Source organism: Folsomia candida, unplaced genomic scaffold (assembly GCF_002217175.1).
Source record: "Folsomia candida strain VU population unplaced genomic scaffold, ASM221717v1 Fcan01_Sc051, whole genome shotgun sequence".
Classification (NCBI taxonomy): Eukaryota; Metazoa; Arthropoda; class Collembola; order Entomobryomorpha; family Isotomidae; genus Folsomia; species Folsomia candida.
This window is the reverse complement of record NW_019091243.1, coordinates 271,387-283,252: the sequence shown is the minus strand read 5'-3', so window position 1 is coordinate 283,252 and position 11,866 is coordinate 271,387. Positions and strand designations below refer to the sequence as shown.

At 36.6% G+C, this 11,866-nt stretch overlaps 2 protein-coding genes across 2 annotated transcripts; one reads left to right on the top strand and one right to left on the bottom strand.

Annotated features, from left to right (window-relative positions):
- Positions 1-4,012: 4,012 nt before the first annotated feature.
- LOC110862228 lies at positions 4,013-5,576 on the bottom strand. Its single transcript, XM_022111412.2, has 4 exons — positions 5,453-5,576; positions 5,115-5,372; positions 4,931-5,047; positions 4,013-4,545 (listed from the first exon to the last, which is right to left on the bottom strand). Exons 1-4 carry the CDS (start codon positions 5,517-5,519, stop codon positions 4,088-4,090), a joined length of 900 nt encoding a protein of 299 aa, XP_021967104.1. The 5' UTR covers positions 5,520-5,576; the 3' UTR covers positions 4,013-4,087.
- A 1,701-nt stretch (positions 5,577-7,277) lies between these two features.
- Positions 7,278-8,745, top strand: LOC110862229. The gene is made up of 3 exons (XM_022111413.2): positions 7,278-7,429; positions 7,555-7,709; positions 8,242-8,745. Exons 1-3 carry the CDS (start codon positions 7,357-7,359, stop codon positions 8,569-8,571), a joined length of 558 nt encoding a protein of 185 aa, XP_021967105.1. The 5' UTR covers positions 7,278-7,356; the 3' UTR covers positions 8,572-8,745.
- The last annotated feature ends 3,121 nt before the right edge of the window (positions 8,746-11,866 follow it).

The following is an 11,866-nucleotide window of genomic DNA, read 5'->3' as shown; positions in this document are numbered from 1 at the left end:
TTTTTGCTTGATAAACCTATTTCGTAATTTCTATTAAATCTATTAACTTTTTTAAATTTATTTTAGATGCATCAACTACTATAAAATAGAATGCGTAAAGTGTTGAATTGCAGTAATCAAAGTACTTAATTAGATTTATTGTGATTGTTAAGCTATTTTCGGAAAGCCAAAATTTTCGTTACGTTACGAGGGGGGAGGGGGGGGGTCTGCGCTAGCGTTACGCGAGCGTTACAACAGGGGGGGGTGGGGGTCCAGAAAATCCCATTTTAGCGTTACGTAATTTAAGGACGTCCCCTCATGCCCCAGTGTATGAAGAAGACCGTGAAACATGGTGAAGGAATTGTGATGGTTTGGGCCTCGAGGACGTACAATAAAGTTGAAACTTCGTATTTTACGGATTGTAGGAAATCCACCACGAAGTTTTGGAGGAAAACCTGGTCACTTAAGCGAGGCAATGACGACTCAGGATGACCTTCATTTTGCTCCACGACGGGGACCCCACCCATAACGCCAAGATTATTAAGCGGTACCTCGAGGTAAATCGACTAAATGTTCTCCCATGGGTTGATTAATCTCCTGGCCTCATCGACATCGAATATTATGGTCAGAATTGGCGAGGCGGATTTCCAGTGAAAACCTAAGTCGAAAAATGACTTGAACTCCATCATAAGTGACGCATGGGAACATATCATACCGGAAGTGACCAAAAATTTAGTGGAATCCATGCGACGGGATATCCAGAGTATAATTAAAGCGAAAGAAGGCTGGAGGAAGTACTAATTAATTCATAGACAAAATTATTATCCAAAATCCAAAGGGGTACGATTTATTTTTTTTTGCTTTGATTTTAGACTTCCCTCCACTTTTTAATTAATTGTAATTTACTGGTAATGAAAAATGAAAAACGCTCATTATTTTCGGAATCTACGTTAAATTTCCTATAAAATTCATGTAATGCATACTAAAAATTGATTTCCAACAAGCAGGAAGTCATGGGTTTGTGTCATAACAGAAAAGGGTACGATTTAAATTTTTGCTAACTGTATATATCTAAATTAACTCTGAAGGGTAAATTAATTTTATTAATTTTATTAACATCTTCTAATTGATTGATTGAGTTATTAATTGATTGAAGTTTTTATTAATGGTGTCGTTCGAGCGTGCGACAGATGCAAAATCATTTAACCAATGCCATAATTATCGAACATACTACCAAACGAAACATTAAAATAAATAAAAACTTGGATATTATTGAACATGTTAGTTGGTTATATAGGTTTAGGGTTGAGGATTTTAGCTGATTTAAATAATACTTTCTCATAATATGTAAATGCTTTTGCAACTCTTCTGGTCATTGCTAACAAATATGGGAACACAACTCGGACATGACTAAATTTAAAGTTTAATTGTGTTCACAAGTCTCTTATTAGTCTAGTTTTGTTACACGTGCATTTTTGTCATTTTTTAGGTACAAGTTTTCACTATTAAATCGAGACGTAGTACAGAATAAATCAACCCTACATAGTTACAAGATCACGTATATATTTTCGTCTATGTAAAATTGTGTTTATTTCAATGCCTTTGACAATCACAAACTTAAATATTTAAAATATATACGAATAAAGACCTTTCTGCGGTAGACTAGAAATAAGCAAGGGCACTGTCCTCAAAGCACTGTTTCGTGTGATCCATGCTACACATCTATAAATAAATTTTTGGATTATAAATATGCCATATTGCATTGAATCCAACCTCTCCGCAGGTGTGCGGGTATTCGATTCAATCCGACCTAGTCAACCTGTCAGTTAGTTAACGTTTTCTTTCAAAAGAAGCATAAATACAAGAGAAATTAAATACGTAAGATTTACGAAACTCATTTCCACCAATTTAATTACTACATCAAACCATTACATAAAGCTGAAGATTGCACAAATTGGAATCACTTTGGAAGTACGGTTAGAAACAGGAATACTTATATTTTTCTAAAGAGTGTTGATTTAATTGGTTCCGATTTCTGATTTAAAAACTTTTTTTTTCCATATCAATTTAACGTGTGAATGTATTCCAGATAATTAATTTCATCACCAATTACATATCACTATTTATTAATATTGAGGCGACGTCTTCTCGACAAGGCTTTTCTAATTTTGGCCGTCATGGGTAGGAACTAAGCCAATGCTTGTCTCCAAAATTCTTCTTGCCTCTTAAAATGTTACAAATTCCAATTAAAATTAAGTAATATAAGAATAATTACATATCATTTATCATTATGATCAAACCTTAGGTTTTGATATCACTTAGGTAGCAAAAATATAGTAAAATATATCCAAATCTAAAGATTCTATCACACTTTTATCATATCATAAGAAATTTAGTCTAATTTATGACTAATTTACGAATAATTAACAACTAGGAATTGGTTAATCATGCATAAAAGGAAAGTTAGTTGCATCAAAAACCTAAATTAATATCAATTTTATTATTTGAAATCTTAAAAAAGTCAAATTTGTCCCAATTTTTATGAAATTTAGGAAACAGGCTTGAATTTAAAACGCATGCATAATACTCGTCAGAAACCGCCCATAAAGAATGTGACGGAATGAAGAAATGAGATCAAATTTGCCTGAATAATTATTTAAACGGTGGACAAAAGCTTTGTAAATAATATTATAAGCATAAAAGATTAAAATATTGCCACCCGCATGCGTTACCCCATGAAGGAAGGCGTCGTCGAAGGCTCCCGTGTCAATACCTATTTTTTTTTGTTAGGAGTTTACCCGCAATATTCCTCAAATCTGAAGTATGTGGACATTTTAAATAGTGACCAACCTTTGGCTTTAAAATGTTGCAAAACGGACAGGAAAAATTAGTGTAAATTTTGAGTGAGTATGCCATCGAAGGGGTCAAGCCTACATTGTGCCAGATTTTAAGAACAGTGTCCTTCTCTGGGTTGGTTACTGGAGTGGATGCTAAGCGCTTCCACTGTAGGTGAGAGCAGGTAGCCTCATCCAGTTCATCCCATCTAATTTTATGATGAACGCGTAGGCAGTGGAGGTAGTTGGTCTCCTTGGCAACCAATACCCTGTCTGACTCACTGAACACTGAAGAGATATCTAGTCTAAGTTCGAGTGAGTCGGTAACCATGGCAACGGCGTCGATATACTTTTTCCTCTCGGAAAATGCGTGCCGTTTAACTGCTGTTGGTAGTAGCTCTAAGGATTTTAACTGGCTCATTCCAAAGAGAACATCAACCTTTAAAATACTACAACGAGATACATAATTATTACTCAAATCTCTAAATAAAAATTGGCTACTAATTAAAATCTCATGCAAAAATTCTTTACCGTACGCAGTAAGTCTCACGCCAAGCACTTGGGTCACATTATGCATTTGTTTATAAAAAGTTGATAACTTTAAAGTTTCGGAATTAATTAGCCACTGAACTTGGTTAAAGGATTCAGACAAGAAGTAATTCCCCTCACTTGAGGACAATATTTTATTTAATAAAGTGAATCGAAATGTAGCAATTTGAGCTGTTACGGGCGATTACGCACACCCAGACCCCCATTCAATTTTGGTAAGTAAACGAATGATCGTGAGATCCACCGTTTCACTTTTGAATTAGAGAGTACATTTACTTATTTATAACTCCTCCAAAGAGTTGTAAATGAGTGTTGGCCTTCAATGGACAATAAATAAGGGCACTCTTAATCATCTGGTTATAATTATAACCGGATTTCACACGTGTACGACCCGACAGGGTTGGTGATAAAAATGTAACCGCGCCGTGATACAGTTGTGTTCAGCCGGTGAGAATTTTGTTACCAATCCGGTTGGGACGTATACATACGTGTGAAATCCGGTTATAATTATAACCAGATTATTAAGAGTGGATTCATTAGCTTGTAAAGTCGATCTTTAAGCCTATTTCGACTCGCAAAGTGAAAAATAAATTTAGGATACAATCGTATAAATTCCAAGTCAATAAAAAAGTGTCCGAATCGTTACAAAATACCTTTTTTACAAGAATTAATTGTATTTCTTTTGCAATAATTTATATTTTGGCACAAATTTTTAGTATCATTAATTAACAACCGACATTGCAGGCTTGTCCCTCGTCACAGAATGAACAGGTGTCATGCCCTTCGTCGAACCTGGTTCCAGCCGGACACCAAAACATATCGGCCTTATCCTTCCAAATACCATTAGCCAGGTTTGGATCGGTATACCAATACTTCCTGTCGCACGATGGATCCACCCAGAAGGCACAGATTGGCTTGCAGTTGCCATCCTGTCGATATTTTGTCTGCTGGTCTTGTGACAAGTTGTCGTAAAAGTCGCAGGTACCCCCGTGCTCGGTGGATCCCGAATTCCAGAAAAGTTTCTTGGCAACTAGGACGGTTCCATCTGGTTCCGGTATCTCATCGCAATTACCCACTGTCCATTTATTACCCTTCTCGGGACAGTAAAGGTAAGAATCGCAGTAACCGCACTGGTGGCAGTCTACGGCGGGATCGCAATCCGCATCGACGACGACTCCCACAGCTGGAAATAAGTATTTCGATCATTTTTAATTTTCTATCTTTTCCCGCATAATTTGCGGCAAATTATACGGGATTATACAAATTATTCAGGGATTTCTAATTAATTATATTGTCTAATTAATTAGCTAATTAAATAGCATGTTTGAACTGATTAATAATTACTAATCAACTTTAATTAGTACCGGCGAAACTAATTCTAATTACTAATTAATTAGAAAATCAATAAAATTGAATTTAGTTTTGAATTTGTCACTATATCATTGAAGGAAATGTCAAGGTCCCAAAAAAATTAATTTACATTAAAATGTAAATTAATTTTAATTTACATTTCGACCCGTGGTTATTTCCCGGGTGGAAATTTAAACAACTCTTATGCAGAAAATTACCTTCGCAGGAGGGAGAACCACCAGTGGGTGGAGCATTCGTTGTTTCGGGCGCTTTGGTGGTGGTTTGTTCGGTTGTGGTTGGATCCGTTGGGGCTGGTGGTTCAGTGGTAGCAGGCGCTATGTATAAAATATTTGCCTCTTTATTTTTTCAAACGTTTAAAATGCCAATTAATGTAAAACTAACACAATTTGCAGTCCACCAATTCCGGGTAGTCACAGTAAGACTCTGCCTCCACTGGACCGGAATCTCGAACGTACCAAAGTCTCCCAGAGTGTCCCATTTGACAAGGCATTTGATACGCGAGGAGGGCCGTGGTACAAGCGATGTAATGGTCACAAGTCGTCGGATCGGGGTAATTGCCTTGCGCCGCGCACGAATACCAGTCTATGAGTTGACCGGACTTTACAGCAACCTCTTTCCCGCCATCTTTCAATGCGTGGGCTAAAAAGGAAATTAACGATTTAACAAATTTTTAAAATCTAAAACTGAATTATTTTTTAAAATACTGAATGGAAACTTACACTTGCCCGCGGCAAGGATAGCGGGCACGCCCACTGCGAGAAATAAAAGCGCAAGGAAAGGCTTCATTTTTTTGTAGCTGGTACCGGTTTCTTGCCTGGTGAGTGGCGACTGATGAAATAAAATGAGAATAGATCATTCTTTATATACGGTCGCTATTAATGTGGCGTACATATGTAAATACCTAATTGAGGTGTGTGCAAATAGGTGGGATGAATCAGCCAGGATTAAGGTTATGTATGTTTGTTCAGTTGGATTATCCAAAGTTTAAGGCTTATCATTTAGGGCTTATCATTTTTATGAGTGGCGATTGCCCGAGCATACTTATTACGCGTTTTACGGAAAGTGTAAATGCATACAATTATCGTCATCATGTCGTGTGGCTCCCGATTTCAAAGAAATGTAAATAGATATGTAATCACATCACGACTTAACCTTTATTTCACCTAAATCCGGCGCAATTTTTATTAATTGAGGCGGCTTAATACTTTGATATCATAAATTTTTCGCCTGGATATACGTACAGAAGCAGGATGGGTGTGGTATTGCGCTTATTGTTCAGGCAGATGTAAGATTATCGGCATATTTTTGTAATGGATTAACATTTATTATAATTATTTAATATGACCCGTTTTATTACTAAATTTTGCAACGATATGCGATTTTTTCCTGCTGGTATGTCCAGAAGATAAGTAAATGTATACGTAATTAATCTCGTATTCAAAGGGGATTAAGATTTTAGGCGTATTATTTTAATCCAATTATCACAATAATGTTTAATCATTAATTCGAATGAAATGCGAAGTTATGATTTTCAATGAAATTCAGTTCCATGACGAACGAGATACACTCTAAACAATTGGATAATAAAGTATTACCGGGTGGAAGGCATACGTACATATTTACATGACTCTACCGCCATGGTAATAAATGTCTTACTGCCTTGTAAAAAATAGCACCGCATATTTAGCACCATCAAATAAGTAATACTTTTAGCCCATTTGTGGAAATGAATTTAATACCAATCAGTACTACATTCATTACCGTGGCCGTAGAGTTATATATGAAGGACTAGTCGCATTAAGGGTCGATTTTGGGCCAAGTCTTTTTTTTTTATTTTATAGGTCATAATAGTATAAGAATAAATCGCTATGACCGCTAATAAAAAATCGAATTGATTTTTGTCATGTCGGATTTTCTTTATGGAACCGGTTAAAATGATAATGGATTAGTATTCGATTTTTTACTTACTCTATGTAAGTACCTTCATTTTAAAATTGATCGTATTAAGAAATATGTAACCGTTTTAGAGAAATTTTCCCCTGAAGGGGTTAAAACCGACATAGCGAAATTTCAGTTTTTGGCCTAAACAAGTTGTTGGGGGTAATTTTTTCAACTCTGTCATAGCGATTTATTCTTATACTATTATGACTTATAAAATAAAACAGTAAAAAGGCTTGGCCCAAAATCGACCCTTAATGCGACTAGTCTCCTGGTAATAATTTATTACCGAATTATAATTATAGTGAAGACAATGACACATTACGAAATACAATATTTAGCATAAAACTAAGTCATAAAATGCATAGCAATTCTGAACAATGTACATATTTCCACTGAAATATCTGTGTAATAAACGTAATTAATCAATCAATCAAATTAAATCCCCCCAGGAGCTTAAACCACGATCATAAAGTTAAATTTCGAATTTTATATAATCTGCTAAACTTCGTGCGAACGCGTAAGCCACCAATTTAACAAAGCTGACTTTACAACATACTTAATCTTGACGACTATAAAAGCATTCTGTACACAAGTCCAAATCATCATTCTTCCCATCAACCAAACAAACTTGCCATAATTTTGCAGTTTCTCTTCAGAAACATACATCAAAAACGAAGACAAAATGCAAATTTTTGCAATTTTGGGTCTTGTAGGGGTTACACTAGGAATGGTTGGCGCCGCGGCGGTGCCAGAAAGTAACACGAACTAAATATTCCAAATAAATATAATTCGTTTCGGGGCGTAGATAGAAATTGTTAAATTTGCGGGAATATTTAAATCCAAAATTAATGTATTTTTACGAATATTTAATCTTTTTCAGGTAAGGGCGCTCCAAAGACGTGTGCCGAACTCAATGTCACGCTTGGCGGCCAATGCGATCCCGCCGTAGATTGTCATCAGTGCGGTTATTGCGACAAATTCATTCGATGTGGCAACTCTACGAGAACCTGGGATGAGGTGGCCTGTGACGTGAAGGTGGGCATTTTATTGAAATACTAGAGTAGAGGCCCGTCCAAGGACGGGTTCAATGGTCAGTGTATAATTATAAGACCGTTTTCTTGATTTTTTTTTTGTTTTTAAGTGGCCGATCCCTTAAGCATTACAAGATCGGCCACGTAACCTTAAACTGAAAAAAGGGTCTTGTTTTAATGCACAGACCATAGACCTCCCGTAGGGGTGCGCCTCAAGCCCGTCGAACTGGTTTGTTTATTTTTCACTTCGAGTGAGAGAGAACTAAACATCGCGGCAGAGAGTCGTCATGAGTACGCTCAATGGTAAACCGGAGCACACTACTTTACTCATGGCAAGTTGACTCAAATTCAATCGTAGTGGGGCAACTTGCATTGAGAGCCGTCGATAGTCAGCGACTTAACACTGGCATTCTATTATTGTTGATATTACGATTTGGACAAATCCAAAATATTTATATAGAGATTTTATGAGTTTTTTTTTAGTTTTTAGAGTTTTTAAATTTTTCTGACTATATCTTGTTTGATAAACTGATTAGGTCGAGGATGACGGATCGATTCTTGTGACAGGAAAATTATTCTGGAATCAAGGATCCAACGAGCATGGGGGAATATGCGACCTGTGGGACGAACTGCCTGACGACCAGCAAACGCAATATCGTGCCGATCCCGATTGCAAACCAGGCTGTGAGTTCAAATCGGACGCTGCCTGTCTTCGCCGATATACGTACAAAGACCCCAAATTTGAAGCTGGTTTGTGGGACAGTGCCCCCAAGACTTTGATGTGTCCTGCATTCACCCAGTGGAACAATACCGAACTTACCTGCCAATTTTGTCACGATGGTGGAGACTGTAATGCTAATTGCTAAATGAAAAAAAAATCATAATTTCCTAACTATTCAAAATCCTCATGCTTTCAAAAGGAGTTGTAATGACCTTTGTTCTTATGTCTTTTAATTTTATCCTGTCCATTCATTCATGACCGTAATTCGGAGTTAGCTTTTAATTGCTGAATAATAAATATTGTACAACATAAAACTTAAGATACTTATTATCGGGTTATGTCATCCCGGATTAAGATTTCTAAGGACGAGCCAGGCACTATGTGATTAGGGATCGTTCATAAATTATGCTTGTGATTTTCAAGACCTGCGCTCTCTCCCCTGTACAATGTCACAGATGTACTAAAGGATGGGCGAGATTATAGAATACTGTTTGACCTTAATTTTGTGGGTGTAGATTTTTGGTATTTTCCACGTGTTCCCGATCCTTTTCTGACATGGAACGAAGTAGTCGTTTCCAAGAATCAGAAACTTTACGGCATATTTCAGGGGTCACTTGGCGCCATTTGTCATCTAAAACTTTGCAAAGTCCATCAAAACTGGTGACTCTTCTCCGGAAAAGTGCTTGTTTTAATGTTCCAAAGCCAAAAAAATCCATGGGAGATGCATCAGGGGAGTTGACAGGTATTTCTTTATTAGGAATAATTGTGATTCCGAATTCTTATTTTAATTCGGCTGCGTACTGGGTGGTGATCCGAGCGGTATGAGAGGGCGCCGCGTCTTGATGAACGAATACCTACTGGGTCCCCCCAGGGTAACGTCTTGGAATTTGTTCTTCCAAAAATGGTTGTAAAATTTTGTCTACATAATAAGTAGCATTTATCTTTACATTGTGGGGGACTTGAAGCAGAGGAAGTATTCCACCACCACTCATTGTGCCGACTATCATCACCTTGTCAGAAAACGTTTCACTTTTGTCACACACATAGTTCTCAATCTCATTTCGGGACGTAGAATAGTAAATTGCTCGCTTTTTTACAGTCTTCGACAAAGAATAATGTTTCGTCCGATGTGACGATAAATTCAGATCAGAGGTCGACGCCGCCGACCATACGCCGCCGCGCCGCCGAACGTCGGTACTATTTTACGCGCCGCCGGGAAAAATTTTCGGCGCGCCGCCGCCAACGCCGCCGCCGACAAAAGTTTGGCGCCGATTTTATTTTGCCCAAATACTTAGATTTTGGTCGAAATATGATTTTGAAAGTCGAAAGTTGTCAATATTTTCAGGCCGAAACCAGACTTTTTCATTACATGGTCCCTGGGTCTCTTCTGATCCATTCACTATGCGTATGCATGACAAAATTTTCTCCGATTTTTTTCAGACGAATTTTAAGTTGTTATTTTTTGAAAATATGTAACTAATATTCTGGCTGTGCCTTAATTCATTGCATGTCTGCGCTTGAATTTATTATGATTTTAAAAATAACCACTTTTCAGGAAACCGTAGAAAATTTTACGTGAAATTAATTCGGGTGATTCTCACAAAATTTACTTTCCAAATATTTTCAATTTATCAAATTGAAATTTGAAATTTTTGTTAGTATATTTATCTTCAATCTCAATTGACGAATAAGTATTTTTAAAGTGTCCGAGGAATATTTTTTTAATTGCTTCTAAATTGCTTCAAATTAAATTATCTGACTACAAGAATGCAAGACAAAAGTTTTTACATTTCAAAGTGAAAAATTAACAGCATTTCCAAATGCTTTGGTGTCATATTTTTACAATGATCGGACCAAATTAATTTACTTACAATTAGTGCGTAATTTAAGCACCCAATGAGTCAGTAGTATTTGGAGTAAACTATTTATATATAATTTATTCAGCATTAATTTCTGGCGCTTTTTACAAGAACATATTTATAAAACGGTATGGAGCTTTACGTTGTTTCCTAAAATTCCCGAAGAACTGATTGCCACACCCACAGTGGGTGTGGTTTTGATAATTTGAACTATGTCCACATGATCGTCTTGACGAGCTGAGAAGAACGATATGTCGCTTTACCTGGCTTCGGACGAGTCACGGGGCACCAATAACCACACCCACTGGGGGTGTGGTTTTTTAAATTCTAATAATGGCGCTGTAACCGCCTAGACGAACTGAGAAAAATGATATGCCACATGGCATGCATTGGTAGGTAATTCGTTAAAGCTTAGACAACGTAGTCAAATCAATCAGCCTTTTCTTTGAAATGAACACACCAAATCATTTATTAACGTAGTCCACTTCGTAATTAACGACGTTAATTAGTCGACGTTATCAGGCTCATTCGTTAGCTTAATGCACTCAGCTTCGAGGGCACTGAACGAAACAATTGGTGGAGTTTCCTTTCCTCGGTATGTAGTCAGGAAATTTGTCAATTGAGATTTTAAAGGAGGTTCTGATCCTCTTCTCTGCTATGTGCTGATACATAATAGCCCTTGGTTTATTTGTTCCATTCTCCAACAACTTTATGATTTCCAATTTTAATGGCTGTGGTAAACCTAGGTCAAGAAGAAGTTATATTTTACACAGTAGGAATTTATAGCATAAATTATGATAGTTACTAACCTCTAACTTTCTTTGGGATATGATCGTGTTCACTAATTGTTTTTTCAACGGAGACAATGCTGGGGCTCAATGGGTGTGTGATTCTCCATTTAGAAGAGCATGAAATCGAATTTTTGCAAGCAAATCTTAACATTCGACTATCCTTGGTAACCAAGGATAGTCAAACCAAGGCTTGGTTTGATATTGATTTTGATAAACCCACTTCACCTTTGCTAAAATGAACTGTTTTGTCTCATCCAAGTTATTAGACTCAGCAATATGTTCCCAGTCACAAATTTTTCTGTTTTTCTTTGTTAATGGGCCCTCGTCTTCAGACTCAGATGATGTATCGTTATTAAAGTTTAATGTTCTAGAAAGTTGTGCCATTTTTTTAAATTGTAATTATTGTATCAATTGAATTACTAAAGTTGTATCGAAGTGGAAATGTGAATAGACAAAATATTTGTTAGTACTACTGTCAAACTCGGAGATACGAATGAAACTAAGAAAGCTGTTGAGTCAAATGGAAGTAAGACTAACCGCTGATAAGGAATTTACATAGAATAATGATAAGCAAATTACGAGGCTTCTTCTACTTAATATGAGAGAAAATTTAAAAAATTAACAGGTTGTTTTCCATGTAGGTGACTACTTAAATATTAGTAATGTCATTCCCATTTTTTTGAGAGGCTTTAAATTACTTCCAAAAAGTTTCCTAAGTTTCCATGGTAACTGGGATTGTAATTTTGGTAGTATGTGTTAGTTCAGAATATTGTTCCAACTATACCCAATT